The sequence below is a fragment of the Diospyros lotus genome, chromosome 15, assembly GCF_014633365.1.
Source record: "Diospyros lotus cultivar Yz01 chromosome 15, ASM1463336v1, whole genome shotgun sequence".
NCBI classification, from domain to species: Eukaryota; Viridiplantae; Streptophyta; class Magnoliopsida; order Ericales; family Ebenaceae; genus Diospyros; species Diospyros lotus.
The window spans coordinates 17,431,876-17,455,999 of NC_068352.1; the positions used below are offsets into that span (position 1 = coordinate 17,431,876).

At 35.3% G+C, this 24,124-nt stretch overlaps 1 protein-coding gene across 3 annotated transcripts; it reads right to left on the minus strand.

Annotated features, from left to right (window-relative positions):
- Positions 1–7,383: 7,383 nt before the first annotated feature.
- On the minus strand, positions 7,384–23,662 carry LOC127791777 (uncharacterized). 3 transcript variants are annotated; one of them, XM_052321814.1, is made up of 8 exons: positions 23,403–23,662; positions 22,616–22,842; positions 22,382–22,519; positions 22,157–22,235; positions 8,702–8,773; positions 8,475–8,544; positions 7,855–7,911; positions 7,384–7,758 (listed from the first exon to the last, which is right to left on the minus strand). In XM_052321814.1, exons 2-8 carry the CDS (start codon positions 22,817–22,819, stop codon positions 7,683–7,685), a joined length of 696 nt encoding a protein of 231 aa, XP_052177774.1. In that variant the 5' UTR covers positions 22,820–22,842; positions 23,403–23,662; the 3' UTR covers positions 7,384–7,682. The 3 variants fall into 3 exon arrangements, with proteins under 3 accessions (XP_052177774.1, XP_052177773.1, XP_052177772.1); XM_052321813.1 differs by having other exon boundaries at positions 23,440–23,661; XM_052321812.1 differs by having other exon boundaries at positions 23,445–23,660.
- Positions 23,663–24,124: the final 462 nt, after the last annotated feature.

Sequence of the window (24,124 nt, forward strand, 5' to 3'; positions counted from 1 at the left end):
TGGATCTACTTGATTATTGTCAAAATCTACTTGAGTAGAAGTTGTGTTGAAGTAAAAAAAATATAATCGTGTTGAAGTAAAAAAAATATAATCATTAAACTAGTTGTTACAAATGCATTTAATGCACAGTTTTGACCGTTAAGATATATATTGTTCTAACTTTTTTCTCACACATTTAGCATGATATTTGAATATTCTAACCATTATTTTGAGAGAAAAGAAAGTTGTTTTTGCATGAAATTAATTTTTTTATTCTCTTGATAACAGTTTAATAGCTATAAAAAAAAGTATAAAATGAAGTAAAAGCTAAGGATAAGTTTGTTATTGTCGTTCTTGAATACATGCAACTCTTGACTTAAAGCAAAAGAACTTCTCCAAGCCCACATCTATCCATCAGTGTTAAAAATAGAGTGTGAGCTATATCTTTCTATCTTTAGATCTTTGTAATATGAGAGAAGCTCATTTTTGTTGTGAGGAATTCTTTGTATAATCTTCTTCTGTATTCTTTGCTTCTTGTAAGCTTTTTATGGTTCCACCTTATCCCTAAAAGATAAGAGGTTTTACCTAATTCTTGAAAAGACAACGATTACACCTAATTCTTGAAAAGACAGTAGTTTCAATTGATTCTTGAAAAATCGTTGTAAAGTGATTATAACTAATTCTAATTAAAAAGTTATCTAGTAAGTTGGTTGAGATCCTTGATGAGGAACCAAGGTAGTGAAGTAGGTTGTGTGAGTCGAACCATTATAAAATATTTATGTGTTGCACTATTCATTTCGTTTTTCATTTGAACACTTACTCTTTTCATTCTATAGCTTTATTTTTGTTTTTATAACTCAAAAAAATATATAATCTCTCAAAGTACTTACCTTCTTGTATTCATTCATAAGTAAATTCAAGCTTTTCTTTCAACACTAACAAGCTTGTAGTTTTAGAATTGACTTTGAAAATCATGAAGTATTGAATTTGTTCAATATGTTTTTACAGCAAGATTACTTGAATCTGTAAAAGGTTGATCATTCAATTTATATTCATACCACTATTTTGCAATCTTAAAGTGTTCAAAATAGTTTGTGATTAAATATTTGTCATAATCAAAAGTATAAAAAATTCAATTCACCCCCTTTTTAGTGTACATTTGGGTGTACATTGCTTCACACAATTGAAGTCTACATGAATGCTTTTGTTATGCTATTGGGGGAGTCTTGATGTTGGTTGGTCATTCAATAGCTTATGAGTGTCATGTTGGTCTTTTAGGCTATGACCACTCAAGAGGGGATGTGAATTGAGTGATTAAAATTTTTCTTAATTTTAATAAATATTTTTTATCAATGATTTTATTAAAAAATATATATATTTGATAAATATAATAAATTATATTTGAGATTAATAATAAATGTAAGTCACAAGATATAAGAAAAATAAATAAAATGAGGCATAAGATAATTTATAGTAGTTCGGTGTCTTCACACACACTTAGTCCACTCTTCCAAGATCTAACCACCATTAGGGTTTTACTAAACCAATTTTATCAAGATTTTCACATTAATTCATCTTGAAAACTAGATACACACTTAGATTACAACAGGTTCTTGGCAACCACTACACCAACGTTTCCACTCTAGTTTACCTTGAAAACTAAATTCACATAAATTTTAACGGTTCTAGGAAACCTATATAATCCACAATGGTAATTTAAATGTTACAAATAATTTGTCCATATTTGGACACAAATAAAAAATTAAGAAAATTATACAACGCAATAATATTTAAATAAATAAATAAATTTACAATCTCAAATGGAGAAGTTTGGATTTGTTATAGAAGATGTAGCTCTTCGGTGGATGTGTAATAATGTTTTGAGAGTCTCGGATTGTTTGGATGCTTTACTAAGAGTGTTTGAAAGCTTTCTGGTACTTTGAATATGCAATGAAAACATTTGGATGTCTCAAAAATAAGTTTGAAGAGTATTTATAAGCATTTTGGACACTTTTTCAATGGTAAAAAATTTATCCTTAGTATAACTTAAATTTAATATGTGTACTTATATATTTAAAAAGCCTTGTAGATCAACTGGCAAGGGAAGTCGGCTAGTTGGAGATTAAGAGTTCAAATTAAGGGGCACGCGGCTGGTTTGTTAAATTCTTTTTGTGATACATATATTATGAAAAAATATTTTTAAATGTAACATCCCACATCGAGCGATAAGAAGGACCGGAACAACTTATCCTGATGGGCCTACGTGAACTTCCCAGGGGATCACCCATCCTTGAGCTACCCTAATTTAAACATGCTTAACTCCAGAGTTCTTTGCCAACATTCAGCCCAAAAGGTATCCAGTTGGTGTTGTTTCCTTCCTTACTTATCCTCGATATATACTACCCTCCTTTGGGCTCCCGGGGTATTACATTAAAAATATTTTTAATAGAAAATAATATTTTTGATAATACATATGCTACTAAAATATTTTATAAATTAATTTTAAAAAAATTAAAAAATATTTTTAATAAAAAATAATTTTTTTGATAATACATATGCTATGAAAAAATATTTAATAAATTAATCTAAAAAATATTTTTAATAAAAAATAATATTTTTGTAATATATATACTATGAAAACATATTTTATAAATTAATTAAAAATAATTCGATACTATAATTAATATATTTAATAAAAATACTCTTTTTATTAATCATCAAAAATACTATAATTAATTTTTTTTATTAATCATTAAACATACTATAATTTATATATATATATTTTGTTAATCATAAAAACTTAATTAATATAAACAAGTTGACTCAACATGTTAGAAGTTGAATGAGGTAAAAAGACGATGCACGATTCAAGAGAATGAGATGACACTTGTGGTCCATTGCTTGAGGGTCTAACGACCCTACTTGCTTGAAACATATTCTTTAATCTACACTCGTAATATGACTATTAGCTACTTCTATACTTAAAAGGAAATTACTTCCAAAGCAAGCTTAGTGGCAAAAATTCCTAGCAAAATTTAATTTCACCATGGAGTACAATTTGGGGAAGAAAAACAAGGTTGTTGATGCATTGATAGAGAAAGTTGAATTGGCAATGGGGCGGAGCCAAAAAATATTTTTAGTGAGGGCGAAATTTATTAAAGAAAAAAATAATAAATAATATAAATATATTAAAAATTAATATAATTTATTTAATTTCTCCCTATTAACATATGACAAAATTTTTCGTTTTAAAAATTTCTCCATAACTATTTCAAATTTAATATAACAAATGATAATTAGAGAATGCACAAATTCATAAATTCACAAATTATGTGATTGATCCAACAATTAAAATATTAAATTATATGTGCCTGTGCAATTAATTCAACAATTAAAATATCAAATTATGTGTAATTGATCCAATAATTAAATATCAAATTATGTATGCCTGTGCAATTTTTTCAATAATCAAAATATTATGCTTGTGCAATTAATAAACTTATTTATCAATCTTTAACATCACATTAACAAACTTATTTTTGATAAATCTAACATCAATTAACCCAACATTAGTTAACAAAATTCAAGTTCACTTAATTAATTTTAAAATTGAAAAAAAAAAAAATTTTACAACAAAAATTACTGAAGCAGAAGCTTACTGCTGTACTGCTCACTGATTTACATGAAGTAGGGCTGAGACGGAGAGCTGAAGCCGGAGTCGGAGCGGAGAGGCAGTCAGGCAAGCGGCAACGAGTGACGGAGGGCTGAAACTCGAAGGAGGGGCGAGCCAACGACGCCTGCGAGCGACGGAGCGAGGCTGTGAGAGAGCTCAGAGAAGTAGTAGCAAGCAAGAGCGAAACTGCGAGAGACCAAGGTCCGAGGGAGAGCTGGCAACCGATGAGGGCGAGCGAAGAGATGACCGAGGCCGTCAGAGCGAGGCTGAGGCGGCGTCAGTGAGCGACGGAGTCACCGAGCCAAACAGAGGCAAGAGCGAAAGACAGGGCGCAAGGGGGTGGGCAGCGGTTGAGTGCAGGCGCTTGAGGGAAAGAGGAAATTAATGTGGGACATAGGAGGGTTTGCAGATTTAGGGTAGGCCTCAGTGCGGGCCAAATTAATGGCGGGCCAAGGCCCAGTGAGGGTCATGGCCCGCACTGGGCCTATGCTGGCTCCCCCCTGAATAAGGCAAAGTAAAAAAAGTTAAAAGATGTGCTTGGTGATCAGGTTGCCAATATGCCTAGGCAACCTTCCTACATTAAATATCTAATCAAATGAAAGGACTTGCCTGAAGCTAGACAAGTGCAAAAAGAAGATTTGTGGTAACATAAAGATCTACTTGCATAGTAGGACTTTTGGAGATGGCAAAGAGAATGTTACCAAATTAGGTGGGGGAGAGTGTCACACCTTATTTATTTTGGCACACCTCAATTTGATGACATAACTAAGCCATGAGGTTATCTTAGAAGATTCTAGAGGTTTTTAGTTCCTTCAAGAGTATTCTAAGATTTTTCTAAGCATTCCAAGGAGTTCTAGGTCTCTTAGTTGATTCTATATAATTCTCTTTAAGTTTCACATATTTTGGTAACACTTTATTTTCCTATCGTACTTTTGTATTTTTCATATGTTTTGGATCCATCTTGTATGTTATAAAATGTTCTTGAACTAGAGGAAAATTTTAAATTAATGTAGTAGGTGGGGAAGTAGTAGTTGGAAAATGGAGCAATTGAGGTAATAGAAGTGATGCATCTATTGTATTGAAGTATACATAAGGAGTCTAGTTCTCTCATTTGTAACCCTTTAAGAGTTTAATCAAAATTTGAAATTTCTCTCTCTACTTTGTTTCTCTAGAGTTTATTTTGAGTTTTGCTTCCTAACTTGTCTTCTAGTACATGTGAGCAAAGGTAGGCTGACCTAGCTTGTTATGAGGGCAAACAAGCTAAATGTTGATTTGGGTAGCCATGGTGTTTAAGGTCTGGCCCATACAATTATCAAATAATGTTATTAATGCCAAAATTTAATTTTTAATGTATTATTTTTTGTTATTAGAGAGAGTCAAAAAATTTTGATTAGTTTTAATACCTTTAGGTAGTGTTTGTTAATCATGATATAGACCGAAAAATGTAAGATATATAGAAATTATTTCAAACTTTTATCCTTTCTAATGTGTTAAATTTATTTGGTGACTATTGAAAAATAAGTTACGTAACTTCTTATATCTTATTTTCTAGATATATTTATCTCTCCATCTCTTAAGATAAGCATATCTTAAATCTTACAGATAAGAAAAAATGATGAATATATCTTCTAGAGCATTCCAAAAAATTTAACAATTAACTTGATAAAAATCTTAAAATATTTTTTAATCTTATCTTGACCATTCCATATCTTAGTCTAGAAAGTATTATAATTTTATCTTAAAACAACATTATCTTACTCATTTTAATAAATGTTACCTTAATATCAAAACTTAATGAAAAGGGTGCCTTAACAATAAAGGTAAAATATGAGGATCTCTGACTAAAAAGAAATATCGTAGTGTTTTTTTGACAAAAGATCCAAACCACAATAGGACGAAGGGCAATTTATGTTATTATAAAATTGAAACTAAACAGGAAATTTGGTGTTTTATTAAAAAAATAGAAATACATTATAAAATTAAAACTAAATACAAATTTGATATACTATTGGAATAACTCAAACAAAACTAAAAGCCCAACATTTTTTGGACAATTTACCCTTTAAATTCATTCATTTGAAATTATACATTTAAAATTTAATTGTTTGAATAACAATAATAAATGAAAGTATTTCAAACTCAATCCGTTTAAATTTAGATTACATTAAAATTTTGTATAATTATATACATTAAGGGTAATGTTAATCATTGTCATAAGGTAATGGTTAAGGTGTAATAAATGCACATTAAAATTTTCAGACAAAGTATATTTACTATACATTATTTTTAGTCTCAAAACATTTTTATTAGTTGATAAAATAGTAAAAAAACACAATGTATTTATCATAAACCAAGAGAAGTGTTTTTGTGTTGAACAAAAGGTGTAATAAATGTCCATTGTTTGAAAACAAAGTATATAAACTACTGATAAATCTATTTGGATAGAATCTATCCAAATAAAATTATTTTTTTGTCATTTCAATTATTAATGTTAGGATAATTATGTCATTTATCATTTTATTTACCAACAATACCTTTTCCAGTCACAACTTTTGAATTTTTTATAAGGTTAAAATTATTTTTTTGTTTTGTTAAATATCATTAAAATCTTATAAAATAATATAAAACAAGCATTAAATGTCTTTTTATCTAGATATATTCTAGTCATTTAGCAAAGTAGATAAACTATAACTTAACCATTGCCCTATATTATGTGTATATATATATATATAATTTATTTTTACTACATTAAAATTAAGCTGCATTTGAGTAAAGAAATTTCAAATGATGTCATTTAAAATTTGTAATTTAAAAGTATTGTCATTTCAAATAACACCAATTTTGTGGTCAGTTTAAATTCTGTAATTTTTTTGAGTCCAAATTAAAGGTAGATTTGGACCCAAAAACACTTTCAACAAAAATATAAATTTTAAATCTTAATTTCCAAATAAAAGGGCAAAATAACCTTATTCAAATAGAGCCTTAAAGTCAAAAGACACGATGATGAAATTCAAAATTACCAAAATAAATTAGTTACTTTAAATTGGCCACTTTATTTGATAGAATATTGAAGTGGGTCTTCCTCAAACCTCAAATTCAAGTGTTTGTGTGTGTGTGTTTGTTGGGGGGGGGGGGGGGGTATCTTAGAATCAATCTTGGTGAACGTAACAAACTTAAGGGCATTTGTGCACAACATTTAACAAACCTTTAAAGAGCATTCCGGACAATACAATTTATGTACCCAGTATCGATCCTCAAATGATGGTTATAAAAAGGGATGGCTACTAAGGGCCGGGGTTGTTATCCCCAGACTAGTCAAGTGCAAATTTGGAATTGGCTCATAAAAAAAAAAGAAAAGGGATGGCTACTGTAATTTATAAAACAGGAATCCATGACATCAATTATAGCCAGCAGAGTTACCCTTTTATAAACTATTTTTGTTAACTTAATTATCTGTTTTGCAAAATCATTCTCTCTCCGACGACTTTGTCAAAACTCCACAAGGAGAGCTTGGGGTTACCAAAGTCCTCCTTTAAAATTTTATCCACCATTAAACAACAGCTACAGCTACAGCTCAATGGTTTAATTGCTGATTTAAATTCTAACCACATACACTGCACTGCAATTGCTCAGACAGGGAAGCTTATACAGCAGCAGCATACAAGGGAGTAACAAACTATTTCACGCTATTGTACTAGATCTACTTCATCCCAGCAATTTTGAATGCAATAGATTAAAAAGTTTTAGATTAGCTATATAGCTATCATCATCGACGCCGAAGCCGGGGATCTGTTGCTGATTCAGATGTCATTTTGATACAGGAGAACCAAATAAAACCCAATCCTTCATGTAATGTTAAAAGAAAAGAGAGAAAAAATATGGGAGGGAGCTTTCACTGACTTCGGCAAGCAAACTGACCCAGAAGTGCCATTGTATTCCAGCTGAAGCTTTAGGATTATTTGGCACACGCAGGCAGGGCGTCTACATTGTTTCTCTGGCTAGTACCTGCAAGGCCCTCTAAAATTCTCTTCTATGGCCGCTTCACATGGTTGGAAGTTGAAGAAGCTGTCCCAGTAACACCACCTGGCTTCCTTATGGAAGAGATGCTGTAAAACAGATGGTGACAATTGAAGTGAGTTAACGAGTACAAATATGCATAGCTTCCCAGATACACGCATGAATATGGAGAAGCAAGAGTTTACCTATGACTCTTCTGCAAGGTATTTTTCTTCATAGCTGCTAAATTTTTCATCTCAGTACTGTCAAAAGAGAAGGGTAATGAATAGGTTCAGTGCCCGAAACCCTTCTCTGAAAACTTACCGACTTAAATTTTTAATGCACTTAACATGAATGGCTTGTTAATGTGGTTTCCAAGAAAAATAATAGGACACAACAATAAACATGTACCAGTGCGCATGGAGAACATGTTTTAACAAAGGTCTTGCTGGTAGGGTAGTCAATGTGACCACACTATATGGTATGGCAGATTTACGAGGTAAATATTTGATGGGAAAGCTGCCAAGCAGACAACCCAAAATACCAAAGTGACCTTCACAACAGACATGTTGCCCTGTCTAAACCATGCAGATGTCAAGCACTGAGCCTGGCAATCTGTGCTCCAGGTCTGAAGCCCAGGCACGAAGTAGTCACTCTCAAGTCTCAACAAGTCCAAAATTTCATTTGATTCATGTACTTTATTTGATCATGTATTTACCCTTGAGCACAATGAATGGAGGTAAATTAACAAATAAACCATTGCTTATTAACCAATAAACACCAAGTGGCAGCATCCCATGTTTGCATCAAGTTGACCAGTTTTTACCTGTTAAGGAACTCTAATTTTGCCTTCTTCATAATGTTGCTCTTTGTGTTGGCAATACTGCCGCCAGGTCCTACAAATATTTTAAGCCAACCAAAATAAAAAAAAAAAAAATGTTAAATTGCATCATCTTCAGTGGTCAGCAAATAAACCCATGACAGCCAATGCCAATTAAGCAATCAATGGCTCAATCAATCCAAAAGATAATTAAAAGGGTATGGAAAGGGCACCTCCATAAAAGCTTCTTTTACTGCTTGAAGGAGGGACTTTTGTGCAAATGCGAACCTGCCGACTTTGTTTACCTACAAAAATAGTGCACAGAAAACCAATAACTGGAAAAACAACCCTTCTATGGACAAAAAAATGACACTAAATTCCAACGTTGCACTAACAGGTAGAACTGAATCCAGCACTGGAGGGACCACGAGCATGAAATGCCAATGTCAGAACCTTCCAAACCAGTAGAGATTGGCGCTTAACTACTCTACTAGGCTAGAGAGGTGCAATCAAATAGAAAATGCTTATTAAACTACACAAATTCAATGAAAATCAGAAGGGCAGGCCTATAACAGCCCGTTTACAAATCAAAAAATATGATGGAAAAAAAAATATATATGATGAAGTATATCCAACTTGAACTCACTGAAAAATCAAAACACAGAGTAAATCCTGTAACACACAGAAGATCAAAATCAGGGACACATAGATTTAACTTACCTGACTGTGTCCCTCATTAATCAAACCTCTCAACCATATAACTTAACAGACTACCTCTTTAATTGTCAGATACTATGACTCTGTGATAATACAATTGTGGGCTATAAGGCAGAAGTCCAACTCACAAAACTTCCAGCAAGAGTAAACATGTGCCATGTAAGAGATCTTCTCAAGATCTCCACCATAATCTAAGTCCAATTATCCTGTATGAACATCGCCACTATGTCCAAATTTCAAACTTGCAACTGAAGTACCCTGCAAATATCTCAGGATCCATTTGACCGCTTGCCAATGAGCTTTTCTTGAATTAGACAAATACTTGCAAGCTATACTCCACAAGATGTAAAATATCTAGACGGGTATAACCATACTGTCCATAATACTGTCAAGTGTAGCAGAATATGGAACCTTATACATATAGACTCTTATCTTTAACCATATCTTTGGTGATAGCAAAACAGAAAGTCTAAGATCAGAAACAAAAGGTATATTCATGGGTTTGAAAATTTTCATGCTAAAGCGTTCCAAAACCTTCTGAATACACCTATCTTGAGTTAACAAAAGCTTTCCTACTTGTGTGGATTTCCATACCAACAGTTTTCTTAGCTACTCCTACATCTTATCTCAAACTCAATAGGCAATAGTCCCTTCAACATATTAACTTCAAACATATCTTTAGCAACAATAAGAAAGCCATTTTCTTATAATAAGAAGTAAATAAAATTGCCCTCTGCAAGCTTCCTGAACTAAACACAGTTGTCATATTGACAGCTAAAATTATTTGGCTTCAGGAAGTAGATCAAAACCTTCCTTGTCAATAATGAATGTGAAGAAATATTTACTACCATCTTTTGAAGAAACTTGAGAATGCCTAAAGGTTTGAACAGACGTACTCTAAAATACCTTTTGTTGATCTAAAAATTGACTCTTTTCTTGTCAAATGCACAGTGCTCATGAAATTTTAAACGGCTGGTACTTATTCATACTGTATACCCCTTAATATTATCATGCCCTTTTTCACTCATATGGCCTAGCTTTATATGCTACAACTAGATAATTTCCAAATATGATAACGAAGATGATGATGTAGTAACTATGCCATGGTAGATCCCTAGAAGGCATACAAATTTGGACTCTTGTGTTATTCATCATGACAAGGCACCTTTACCAACTCTCAGTACTCCACCTCAGTTGAATACTTATAAGAATTGGAATTGAGTGCAAGCAAAGAGATGACATGTTTCTTCAAATTTGGTACATACCTGACATCAAGACATCATACTTCCTGACTCATATTGTTTCTATACCAACAATTTTGCAAGATTCATCATTGTCCATCAAAACAACTCCAGCATCAACTGAATTATAAGTGAAGAACCAATCCTAATTGAAACACATATGGAACGAACAAGTTGAATCTAAAATCCAATTCGCCAGTGCCAGTCAACTCCTTATCATTTAATCCTTTGAAAACAAAGCAATCTTAACATCTGAAAAGTTAAAAAGAGTTATAATTTCATACAAAATTGTTTTGAAAAAAATTGTTATAGGCAGGAGGAAGGAACATAATAATACCATGGCTCTATCCTCATCATCCAAATTAAAATCAGTATTCTCAAGGTTCATTGACAAAGTATTAAAGTCATCAATGTGAGTAATAAGGAACATACCTTCTGCTACCTACAAAGTGAAAATGTGAATCTTAATGTACAACTTGTTGGTTAACTTTTTGTTATGTAGATCTCCAATTTTGTTCAAAGGCCTGTCATTGTCTTCTCGTGAGCAACCTCTCATAAAACTTCATCTAACCTACATAATTTGGTTGTGGCCAGTGCCCTTTCATCCAGATGTTCAAATTATTAGAATATCATAGAAGCTGCCTTTTTCTTATCCTTTTTCAACATAACCTTCTTCAGTCCATTTTGTACCAAAATGAGATTTATCTTGATTTGTTGCAAGGCAAAACTGACTAATACAATCAAACTTTTGGATGTTGAATTGCATGGAAGCCATCAAAAATACCCAAATCTTGGTACAACTTTACAATCCTTACAAGATAAACAGTCCTATTTGTCAGAATACTCCAAGATCCTCCTACTTTAGGCAATGTATAGTTAGGAGAATATATAGTTTCCAAATGTCTTTGATTAGGCTAATTGCAGATTCTTAGGAGTTACCTAGTTTAGAGATATGATTAGATCTCCTTCGTGTATATATTCAAGGCATGTACAGTCTTTTAATCAATCAAGTGAGAAATCATCTTTCTTCACACTATTTTCTCTATTTGAGTAGTTGATAACCTTTTTTATATGTAACCAAGCATTCATCCCATTTCATAAACCTAGTATTATCTATAATGAATGCATATGTCATACCAAATCCAAATTAGCATTACCCTCAATGTTTCTTTCTCCAAGATTCCAAATCTATAACCTCCATATACTTCCTCATACCCAGTCCCTTCTCTACCCACCTAACAATTTGAGTCACCTCCTATGATAATCTTCTCTAGGTATTAGCAGTATTAACTATTAGTTGTATCAACCCTTCTAAATCTTTAGAAAATCTGTCTTTATCTCTTCTCCTAACCCAAGTTGCAGTGCACATGTAATAACAATATTCATAGTCTCTTCTCCTAGAATGACTTTTCATTGCAATAATGATGCCTCCTATTATATTCCCATCCACTACCCTGATCTTTAAAGTCTTATGCATAATAATCCCCATTCCATTCCTTTAAGATATTCCCTTGAGTGCCAAAAGTTTATATTCAAACTTTGTCAATATTTTATCTTTTTCTCCAATCCATCTTGTCTCTTGGAGTCATATAATATTAATATGTTTTCCTACTCAACACATCTGCCACTTTCACACATTTTCTTACGAAGTCTCATTATTTCATGATCCTATTATTAATCTTTGATTCTAGACTAACTTTTTTAACTGCATCCATCCATGAAAATGCAAGAAAACAGGAAATGATTGGCATGCTTATTAAATGCCATTAGGCATCACTTTTTCAGACTTATCAAAGCAAGAAAAGAAAATGTCATAATTCCAACCAGTGTTTTAAAACCAGACTAGGCGTCGGACCAAAAAGGGGAGATGGTCGAGGGTCAATGGTAGGACCAAGGTCAAACCAAACATATTTTTATTAAGAAAATATAAATACGTAATCGTTAAAATTATGATATCAAAATTATAAAAAAAGTTAAAATCTATCAAATAATTTAATAATAACCTTCAATCACATATAAAAAGAAAAATTATATATGCTCTTATGTGAAGAAAAAAATAATTGATTTTGCAAGGCCCACATCTTCCATTTGCACACACACACACATATTAAAAACACTTCATTACATTCTAGACTTCCCTCTATTCACATTTCTGTTTGCAGTCTCTCTTTCCTTCTTGATTTCCTCATCTTCTTTCTTCTCCCTTTGTATTTGCCACTTAATCTGCAAAATTTGTTCTTCCCATTTTTTTCCTTTTTCAAATCCTCAACTCTTGCCTTGTTTCATCTGCAAAATTATGCTTCCCTCTTTTTACTTCTCTCTCTAACAATCATATTTTGTCCCCCTCCAACTCGAAATCAACCCTGGTAAGAGAGACATAGCAACTACAACCCCCTTTCTGATGATTTTCCTACAATTTCTACAAATTTTCTTGAGGGAACGGGAAACCAGCAGGGTTTGACCATGTTTCTACATTTGCTGCCATCCATGATGTGGGTTTTGACATCTGTCCAGTGCCATCAAGCCCCTTTGATAATGTAGTCAAGTGATGCTTCGTTGATGTGGGTTTGTTCTTGTTTGGACAGAATCGAGAGAAAAAATATCAGCGGTTGGAAAAATGCCACCACTCACGTCACCAGTGCTGGAAAACCACCTCTTCTTATTTTCTTTCATCTCCCCCTTCTCCAGACAGAAAACTAAGCCAGATTTCAACCCAATTTTTGGAAGGGGGTGATGAAAGTCAAACCAAATCACTTCGCCTGGGTCCCAGTTCAACCGACTGATTTTTTGTCACCAAGTTTCCTATGGCTAAGTGGACCAGTCTGGGGACGCCCCTTGATTTTTCTAGTCAAACCAGCTGATCTAGTCTGGTTTTTTCAAGTTTCAACAATACAACATTTGAGATTTGAAATATTTTTTGCATAAAAAAATATATTGTTCCCTAAGTTAAAAATTGTCTACTGGCTGTATAAATCCTTATCAATGGTGGGAAATGGAAATAATCATGAACAAGCACCAAAAAAGCAATGAACATTGAGCAAATCTAAGGCTTGCAAAGGAAAATGCTGGCAGAAAAATACTCAATCTCGTTCCCCTTGAAGGGTTCACTGAAAATATATACATGATAGGCCTATCACAATAGGCAGTTTCCAAATCTAGATTTGGAAATCTATACAATTTAGAATACAATCAAAGCAAAAAAGAGATAATCTTCTAGAAGATATATCACACATCTATAGAAAGTGAGATCAATCAAGTAAGCATATCATGTCCAAGAATATGGACAAGATATCTCGTATATCTTCAACACTCCCCCCTCAAGATTGTGAGTGAATGTCATGCATTCCAATCTTGTTTATCAGTCTTTTGACATATAGCTGCAGGTAGACCTTTTGTCAAAACATCTGCTAATTAATCGTTTGAGGATATAAATGGGGTGCAAATCAGGCCACTGTCCAATTTTTCTTTGATAAAATGCCTATCCACTTCAACATACTTTGTTCGGTCATGCTAAACTGGGTTGTGTGCAATGCTTATAGCCAATTTATTGTCACAGTAAAGTCTCATCGAGGTTGTCCAATTAATCCTAAGGTCATCCAATAGTATCTTAAGCCACAATAACTTGCAGATTCCTAGAGCCATTGACCTGAACTCTGCTTCAGCACTTGACCAAGCCACAACATTTTGCTTTTTAATTCTCCAAGTCACAAGATTACCCCCTTGGAATGTGCAATAACCGGATGTAGACCTTCTATCCACCATAGACTCTACATAATCAGCATCTGTGTATGCTTCAAGAGACATGGCTTCTCTCTTTTTGAATATAATACCTTTTTCGAGAGTTCCTTTTAAGTAGTGTAAGATCTTATATATTGCTTTTAGGTGAGTTTTCTTTGGATTGTGCAAGAATTGCCTTACCACACTCACTGCATAAGCAATGTTCGGCCGAGTGTGTGCTAGGTAAATGAGCCTCCTACTAGTCTTTGATAGGATCCTTTGTCTACTACACCATCCTCTGGAACCTCCCCTAATTGGTGATTAGGTTCAATTGGGGTGTCAACTCCCTTGCTTCCTAACATTCCTGTTTCAGTGAGTACAGTGAGTAAATCAAGTATGTATTTTTGTTGTGAGATAAAAATTCTCTCTTTAGAATGAGCCACTTCTATTCCCAAGAAAAACTTTAATCTGCCTAACTCTTTGATCAGACATTCTTTCAACATTGCCATGCCCTTTAGATCATCACCAGTAACTATAATGTCATCCACATATATCAATAATGTTGTCACCCCCTCGTAGCTGAGTGATGTACAAACACAGCATGATCTCCATGACTTTATTTGTATCCCATACCAAGCATAACCTTTGTAAAGCGGCCAAACCAGGCTCTTGATGACTATTTCAGTCCACACAGAGCCTTCTTTAATCTACACACCACGTTTTCCTTAGTTTGTGACCCAAAACTAAGTGGCAATTCCATGTAAATCTCCTCCTCTAGGTCCCCATGCAAAAAGGCATTTTTAACATCATACTGTTGCAGTGACCAACCTAAATTAGCAGCTAAGGATAATAACACCCTTATAGTATTGAGTTTTGCAACTGGAGCAAAAGTATCCAGATAGTCTACCCCATAAATCTGTGTATATTCTTTGGCCACCAGCCTTGCTTTATACCTATCTAAAGACCCATCTGATTTGTACTTTACAGTGTATATCCACTTACATCCCACTGGATGTTTTCCTTTAAGCAACCAGACCAGTTCCCAAGTTTTATTTTTCTTCAAGGTTACCATCTCAGCTGCCATGGGATTCTTCCAATTCTCATTACCTACGGCTTCAAAAAAGGTTTTGGGAATAGGAATGGTGTGTAGGCTAGTGAAAAAAGCTTTATGTCTAGGTGATAGTTTGGAATAGGTCATGAATAAATGTAGGGGATGTTTTGTGCAGGTCTCTGTTCCTTTTCTAAGGGCAATAGGAAAATTGTTGGATGAGGAGTTTCGAAGGAGATTTAAAATTAAAAGAAAGAGATCAAGTCAATGGATGCTGCTCACGAGAAGAATCTGATAATGTTGATATTTAAAAGTTTGTATTTTTAAGTTGTAAAGTTTGTTGTAGAGTTTAAATTTATTTCCTAAGTTTTAGAGATAGATTATCTAGTTTCTATGAGTTTGTGTCATGTACCTAGGAGGATAGGAGGGTCAATGCTGTAATAGGAATATAATAAAGGGGGTAATCTTGTAATGAGGTTATAATAACTGTTAGGATATATTGTTAGCAAGTGGTTAGGATGTTAGAAGTCAATGATGCCTATATAAGGCTGCTGTTAGGAGTTTGTTGGATATGCTTGAATTGATGAATTGAAATCTCTTATTTCCCTCTCTTGCATTCTCTCAATCTCCCTCCAATTTCTCTCTAATCTCTCTCTTTCTTTCCCTTTTCTTTCCCTCACTGTTTTGTACTCCCTAACTTCCTCCCATCTCTTCCGATCTAACTTCCGAATTCCTTCTAATTACATCTTAAACCAGTCATGAACCCTAGGGACATGACAATTGGTATTAGAGCAATCAATCCTTGGCTGTGATTTCAATCAATTCTAGGTTGTGACCTTGGCAATTCTTATCGGAGACTCAAAGGCAAGCTAGGCTAAATTCCGACAGTCCGCATCAAAGTTGCAATCAAAAACAAGCAACGTTGTTGTAGTTGAACAAGGAAGGAAGGAGAAGTAGAGCCGTGATTCAAGCGCATTCTAGAGTTCCGACAATTCCAATTAATTCCAGTAAGTGATTCCGATGATTTTTGGCTAAGGATCTGAAAGTTTTGTATCAGTGCGTGAGATCCAGATTGTGAAGACATGCGATTGAGGCTAGTCCAGATTCTTGAACGATTGATGATCAACGGCAATTGCGATCATAGGCAGACAATTGGCCGACTTGGAGTGTGGATGGTGATTGGGTGAAGCGGATGGTGATTAGTGTTGGAATCAGGACTCAGCAGAATTGAAGACAACACAAGCCAGGAGAGGCCGACGGTGATACCAAATTTAATTTGAAGTCCAAATCAGAGTGGCGCAACAGGTGTGGGATCGAAAACGGAGCGACATTGAAGGTGGAACAGCAGGGTGATTTGCTGCTGTTTTTCGAGTTGCGGTAGTCTATCTAGAAGGCGAGGCGAGTGAATCTCGAAGGCCGAATTAGGTTGTCGAAGGCGAGGTATAGAATCGTTGTCAGAGGCGTTGCGGTAATTTCAGTAGGACAAAACGATTGGGTCGGAAATTAGATAGCGATTGTGATAATCGCAATAGGTCACAGTAGATCATCGGTGAATTCCGACTATCTCCGAACAAGACGACGGGGGCAATCTCAGCAGCGAGCTCTTGTTCAAATTTGGAAGGCGAAGAAGGTATGGTGATTCTGATTGCGATTCCGACAATTTCTTAATGGTCAGGCTCGGATTTTGGAGGCGCAATGGAGCAGCTGGATTAGGCGAGTATTGAAGGCAAGATTGGAGCTAATCTAGGTTCAGTCACTGCAGCCCATTGGCCCAGGCTTCTTGGCTGTGATTCCGCCAACTCATAGAAGCCAATTCCAAAGCAGATTTTGCTTGTTCTGTGTCCGTCGACTTCACTTGTGCTTGAGTCAGATTTGACTATTGAAGAGCAATGGAAAAGAAGTTTGAGAATGAGATCAACCAATGGGACGAGAGAGTATGTAGTGGGGTACATGATACGAGCAAGGAATTTGGCCTTATAATACGCGAGAAGCTGCAAGAGTTCGCGATGATACTTATTAAGAAGTATCATTACAACTTTCCGGTGGAATATTTTGATGATTATCACGGAAGCTTTAACAAAGAAGAATTTCTTAAAATGGAGCAGCCAAAGGAGAAAGCAAGAAGTCGAGGAGCGGATTCACTACCTATTTCCAAGGTGGAGTGGAAGAAATGTACCGGTTCTAGCAGAATTATCAAGGAGGAATGCAACATTGGTGATGATATTGGTGGTGAATGGCATTATCCAAAGGGAATCTGTGATGAAGAGATTAATAAGGCAGCAAAGGCAAAGGAACAATCTGAAATTGTTGAAAGAGAAGTTCATTTAGAGGGAAATTCCAGCAAACACAAGGAAGGAGGGGTTGTTGATGTGGAGGAGAAAAATGTTGAGAGTGAGCTTTAGAAAAATTCCAAGGAACGAAACGAAGATGTGGCAGAATTACCGACAGGGACAGATGGTTTAATGGTTGGGGAACCTCAATACAATGATAGGAATTACAACATTGAGGCATCAAAGCCTGATTATCATGACTCTGTTGAACCTCTTTCCTTATCTGGTCAGAAGCTTGGTGTGAAAATGGATGGAAGAATAGGAACAGAAGACAGAAATTCAGTTGCTTCATCGGCCCTAAAGAAATCGAGGTCAGTGGAATCCCAGATAGTAGTTCTTTAAACTTTCTGATCCAGGTAGCCATCCTATTGGTGCTGCAACTTCTCACTATGAGGAAGAGGAACCTTTTGAATCCCTTGAGGGAATTGAGGCACAAACTACTGGAAAACCTTCCCTTAATGGCGATGACTTACTGTCGGGGGTGATTGATGGGATTAACTATGTGCCCCAACCCAAGGCTGGAGATGATACTAAAGATTTGGATTTCTTTGGCAATGTTGGAGAATTGAACTTGAGAAAGGATATCTCCCCTTATTGTCATTTTGGAGGATCTATTAGTTTGATTTATGGAGAACGTCCTCATGGGGAACAACCATCTCGAACTCTATTCATAAGAAATATAGACAACAATGTTGAGGACTCTAAGCTTCAATCTGCTATTCAAGCACTCAGATTTGAATTTGAAGCCATTGAGGTTAATTTGGTTGCCCCTATTGAAGTGCTAGTCCAAGTTATGCCAGTGACGATTCTTGGAATCCGAAGAACAAAGAGACGAAGCCTAGAAGGAGAAAGAGGGAAAAAAAGATTGAACAGAAAATGAAGGTGAGAGTGGGATGAAGAAAGAGCAGCTCAACGATAATAAGTTTCTTGGGGACAAGAAACATTTTAAGACGGGGGGAATTGTCAGGTACCTAAGAGGATAGGAGGGTCAATGCTGTAATAGGAATATAATAAAGGGGGTAATCTTGTAATGAGGTTATAATAACTGTTAGGATATATTGTTAGCAAGTGGTTAGGATGTTAGAAGTCAATGATGCCTATATAAGGCTGCTGTTAGGAGTTTGTTGGACATGCTTGAATTGATGAATTGAAATCTCTTATTTCCCTCTCTTGCATTCTCTCAATCTCCCTCCAATTTCTCTCTAATCTCTCTCTTTCTTTCCCTTTTCTTTCCCTCACTGTTTTGTTCTCCCTAACTTACTCCCATCTCTTCCGATATAACTTCCGAATTCCTTGTAATTACATCTTAAACCAGTCATGAACCCTAGGGACATGACAGTTTGATAATCCTAATCTTCTCCTAAATTATAGGAGAACTTTTAGAAGATAACTTGTATCTATTTTCCCACTAATTTCATAGAATTTAATCAAGTCCTTAGATTATTTCCGACTTGTTTCAAAAATCAAGATCACAGCTAGAAGGCAACTCGTGTTTACTCGATTCAGGTTCAGCATTAGGTATCATAACTAATGTTTCAGATTTAGTAGGAGAAAAACCTGGTGAAATGTCAATAGGAAGGGATAATTCAGTAGCACAACTTGAATTAGATGTTATAACCTGCATAGGTAGAGGAATCGGTGCTTTTCTCTTTGAGTAGACCTGTAGTGGACAGGAAGTAAGTAATTGAGGCTTCCCTAGTATCATGCTTGATGAATCCTTTGAGGCAACAGAAGGGAGAGAAGAAGAAGGTATGTTAGGGAGGAACAAATCCCTATCTTAATCCTCTAGTTCTGCAGTCTCCCCATAAGGATAAGTCTGGGCAAAGTAAGGAGTATCCTCAACAAAGGTAACATCTACTAAGATAAAAACTTTCTTGGTAGGAGGATGATAGCACTTATAACCTTTTTGAGTGGAGGAATATCTAATAAAGACATACTTGAGGGCACGAAGATCAAGTTTGCCTCCGTTAGGAGTATGAACATGGACAAAAGTGAAACAACCGATCACTTTGGGAGTCAAACAACTATAGGCATGAAATTCAGGGAAAGTCTTAGAGAGGAGTTGAATTGGACTTTGGGAATCAAGATTTCTAGAAGGAAGCCTATTAATGAGGAATGTGGTTGTTAAGGCTGCTTCTCCCCAATAATGTTTGCGAACATTATGGTGGAAGAGATGAGCCCTAGTAATAGCCAAGAGATGGCCATTCTTCCTCTCAGCTACTCCATTTTGTTGAGGGGTATGAATACAGGAAGATTCATGAATAATGCCTTTTTGTTGAAAGAAAACAGATAATAATTGATTGAAGTAATCTTTAGCATTATTAGACCTGAACCTTTTAATCTCAACTCCAAACTAACTTTTAATAATGTTATAAAATATGGGAAAAACAGTGCTCACTTCAGATTTAGTTCTTAGTAAATATAACCAGACCACCATAGTATTGTCATCAACAAAAAAAATGAACCAACGTGCCCCGAAGATGTTAGGAACAGTAGAATAGCCCCATACATCACTGTGAATAAAAGTAAATGGAAGACTACTTCTTTTATTAGAAAGGGTAAATGAGACTCACTTGTGTTTTGCAAATTCACACACAGCACAGTGAAAGTCTCTAACATCTAGACCTTTCAATTAGGAAGGAAACAACATTTTAAGAACCAAAAAAGAGGGATGACAAAGACAATAGTGATAAAGCCACAACATATCTTTATTGGACTGAGCAAGGCATGATACAGGGGAAGCTTTCCTCTTATTAGCCTGCTTACTCGGTTCTTCGAGGTAGTAGAGTCCAATCCTTGCCCTAGGACGCCCAATCATCTTTTTTGTGTCCTGTTCCTGAAATTCATAAAATCTTGGGTAGAAAATGACATGACAATTAGCATATGAGGGGAGTTTTTGAATAGAGATAAGGTTAGTAAAGAGTTTAGGAACATGAAGAACATTCTTGAGAGTGAGGTGTCTGTCTATAAGAACATCCCCTTGGCCAGCCACAGTAGTTAATGATCCATCATCCATTATTATTTTCCTGGAACTTGAACACGGAGAATAAGAGATGAATTGATGTGAGGAACATGTCATATGGTCTATGGCTCCAGAGTTGAGGATCCAGGTATTAGGTTGAGATTTATTTGAAGCATGGAAGGTAAGAGGAGAAGAAGAAGAAGAGATACCTGTGACGACAAGAAAGTAGGTACCTGTCTCAACTTTCTTTTCTAGTGATTCCAACAAACTTCTCAACTTTTCAATCTCTGGCTTATTAAGTTCCATTACGTCCGTCTGATCTGGAACTCTCCGTTCAGTTTGCTAATGGCTACTAGCCACACAGAGTTGTCCTTGGCCCTTTAGTTGTCCTCCCTTGGATGGCTTGCCATGGAGTTTCTAACACTTCTCTATGGTGCGCTGGGGCTTTTTGCAGTAGGTGCACCACAATGAGTTTTTGGTTGTCATCCAGTATGCATCTGACACTTTCTTCTCCTCTCTAAGCCCTTTACCCTGAGTAGAATCCTTCAAGGTTACAAGGGCATAATTATTTGTAGGAGAACCCTCCAGCATCACTCCTCGTCTTCCTTCCTCTACACGCACAATGGAGATCACCTCATTTAGAGAAGGCAGATCCTCCTTGCCGAGGATTTGAACTCTTACTACATCAAACTCCATGTTGAGGCCTACAAGAAAATCATAAGTCCTTTCTTTTCAGCAAACCTCTTTGTATAGCCCCATCTTTACTGCACTTCATTTGAATGCATACTCAATAATGGACTGGGAACCTTGTTTGGTGGCTACTACTTTAGTCCTGATCTCATAGATCTGAGCAGCATCATGCACCTTGGAGTAGGTGAGCTTCACAGCATTCCAAATCTCCTTGGCAGTCATTAGAAACATGATTGTGTCACTAATCCCTGGTATCATGGAATTCCAAAGTCAGGATATGACTACAGAACCCTCTTCATCCTAGGCCACATACATAGGGTCACACTCCTTTGGCCCGATTCCAAGTAGGTGACTTAGCTTCCCTTTACCTTTCAAAAAAGTCTGAATCAACTGAGACCACTTCAAGTAATTCTTGCCATTTAACCTGTAGGCTGCTTGAATGTTTTGCGGCTCTCCTCCTGAGATTACCCCATTACTTCCAGCAAACAGGACCTCCATTGAATTACTGGAATTAGCTATATCCGACATGGTATTGTGGGATTTTGACATCTATGTAAGAAGATTGAATAGTGGTGAAGGCCACGGCAGTCAAAATCACAAAGGCTGGTGATTGACGTCCCAAGACTCTGATACCATGTCAAAAATGGCGGGAAAATATTCAATCTCGTTCCCCTTGAAGGGTTCACTAAAAATATATACAAGATATTCTATCACAATAGGCAGTTTCCAAATCTAGATTTGGAAATCTATACAATTTAGGATACAGCCAATTTAGGATACAATCAAAGCAAAAAAGAGATAATCTTCTAGAAGATATATCACATATCTATAGAAAGTAAGATCAATAAAGTACGCATATCATGTCCAAGAATATGGACAAGATATCTCGTGTATTTTCAACAGTTTACTTAGTGATTAATGAAAGCCATGACAATGGAAGCCTGAAAGTTTTCTCAAGAAATCAAAAAGAATAAATAACTCACGAGCATTTTCTTTTTTGTATAGTTCCTTAATTCTATCAAATGATCTTTGTTGAGCCTTCTCTAAATCCTTCAACTTTGCCTGCAAGTAAATCAATCTAATAGTATCAAATTAACTAATTATTGATGATCAAACATGACCAAAAATTTCTCAAAATGGTCACAACCAACTAAAAATTATAGGAAATGTGAATGACATTATATAAGCTGAAATAGTAATGGTATTACCTCATACAATTTTCTCCACTTAAATGAGACTTTCCTTTGTTTCATCCTCTCAATGACAAGATTGGTGCTCTTAGAACCAAACTCTGACTCATAGAAATTCTTCCACAATTCATCAGTTACCGGACTAAGATCCCTTCCCTGGAAGATCCCATTATGATAAGTAATAAAATCTCCCCATGAAACATGAAACAAGATATATCATTTAATACACTAATATAGAAGATAGCTTCTCACCTCCGTTGAATCCTCGATGTGCATCAGCTGTTCAACTGTGCAGTGGGGTAAAAAGCACTGGAGAAGATGTGTATCTGTTTCCCCAACATTCCCAATATACCTAACATTATCTACAGCAGTCTGAATACACAGATCAACCAAAGAAGGAACTTTCCGCTCTACCATTGTACCTATTTTAGGTACATGACTATATCCCAGCCTCATCTCCTTCCAATACAGTCCTTACCCTAGCATGATGAAGAAAAATCAGTTTCTAAAATCATTTTGCAAAAGTACGTATGATTCAAAAACAGGAATCGTAAACAGTCTTTCAATATACTCCCTCTATTTCACAAGATAAACTTTCACATACAATCAAAACCTCAGCTACGTTCTGTTCTCCAACGCAACTGGATGCAAATTCTAAAGTTCAATGCTTTCATTCCTTTTGAACTCAATTTTCACCGCAAACAAGCAAAGGAATAATAAATCAAGGATGTTCCAATTATCACATCCTTACAAAAAAAAAAAGAAATTAAAAAAAAAAAGAAGGAAAAACAACCCACTATATCCTAAACCCAAAAAACAAAACTACATCATCTCACAGAAGAAACATGTAACAAAATTCAACCCTTCAACTCCTGAAATCAACATATATAAAACCAAATTCTAGAAAAAAAAGCTCTTGGAAGCTAGTATATCAAATTATTCGTGTATATACGGTGGATCTAAGATATCTGAACGAAAATTCGAGAAATAGATCTGATCATATTATGTGTATAGATATATATATATATAAAATACTCACAAACAGGCGCATGTACATATCTAAAGGGTTTCGATACCTCACCGAGAGGTGATCGATGTCGAAATCGAACTGGCCGGGCGGCCGGAAGTGAGAACGCGAACGGATTCCGATGACGGTGTATATATATATATGTATCTGTATGTATGGGATGCTATATACATATATGTACACAACGATTGGGATTTGCCGGTTTGCCCTATGGTCCAAAGACCCGATTCATTGCGAGAAAGAATATGCCTGGTTTGCGCTAAGGTGCGCGCCACGGGGTGGTGCGTGGGGGATACCAGCCACCTATGTTGCACGTAAATGAAATGGAAAACGTTTTCGATAAGAAATGGAAACGTGGAAACGGACGTTTTTCTAAAAAAAATAGACATAAATAGGGTCCAAAACGGGAATAAGAAACATTTCTGAAATGGGGAAATGGCTCCTATGAGGTGTTTCCGTACAACATAGCCAACCACCTCTGGATCGTATTTGCGCTAAATAACACTTTTTTTTTCTTTCTTTATTTGATAGAAATTGGCAAGGAAGCACCTATTGAAAAGTTTAATGGACGGTCTATTCCAATTTTTATCCAAGTATGACTTGTGAGGAGGAGAATTACGTGAGTATAACTTAAATTTTCTAAAATTTGATGATCCCGTCATTAATTAACACTCATGTTACATCTATCATCTCGATAGTTTTTATTTTTTAAAATTTAATTATATTTAAATAAT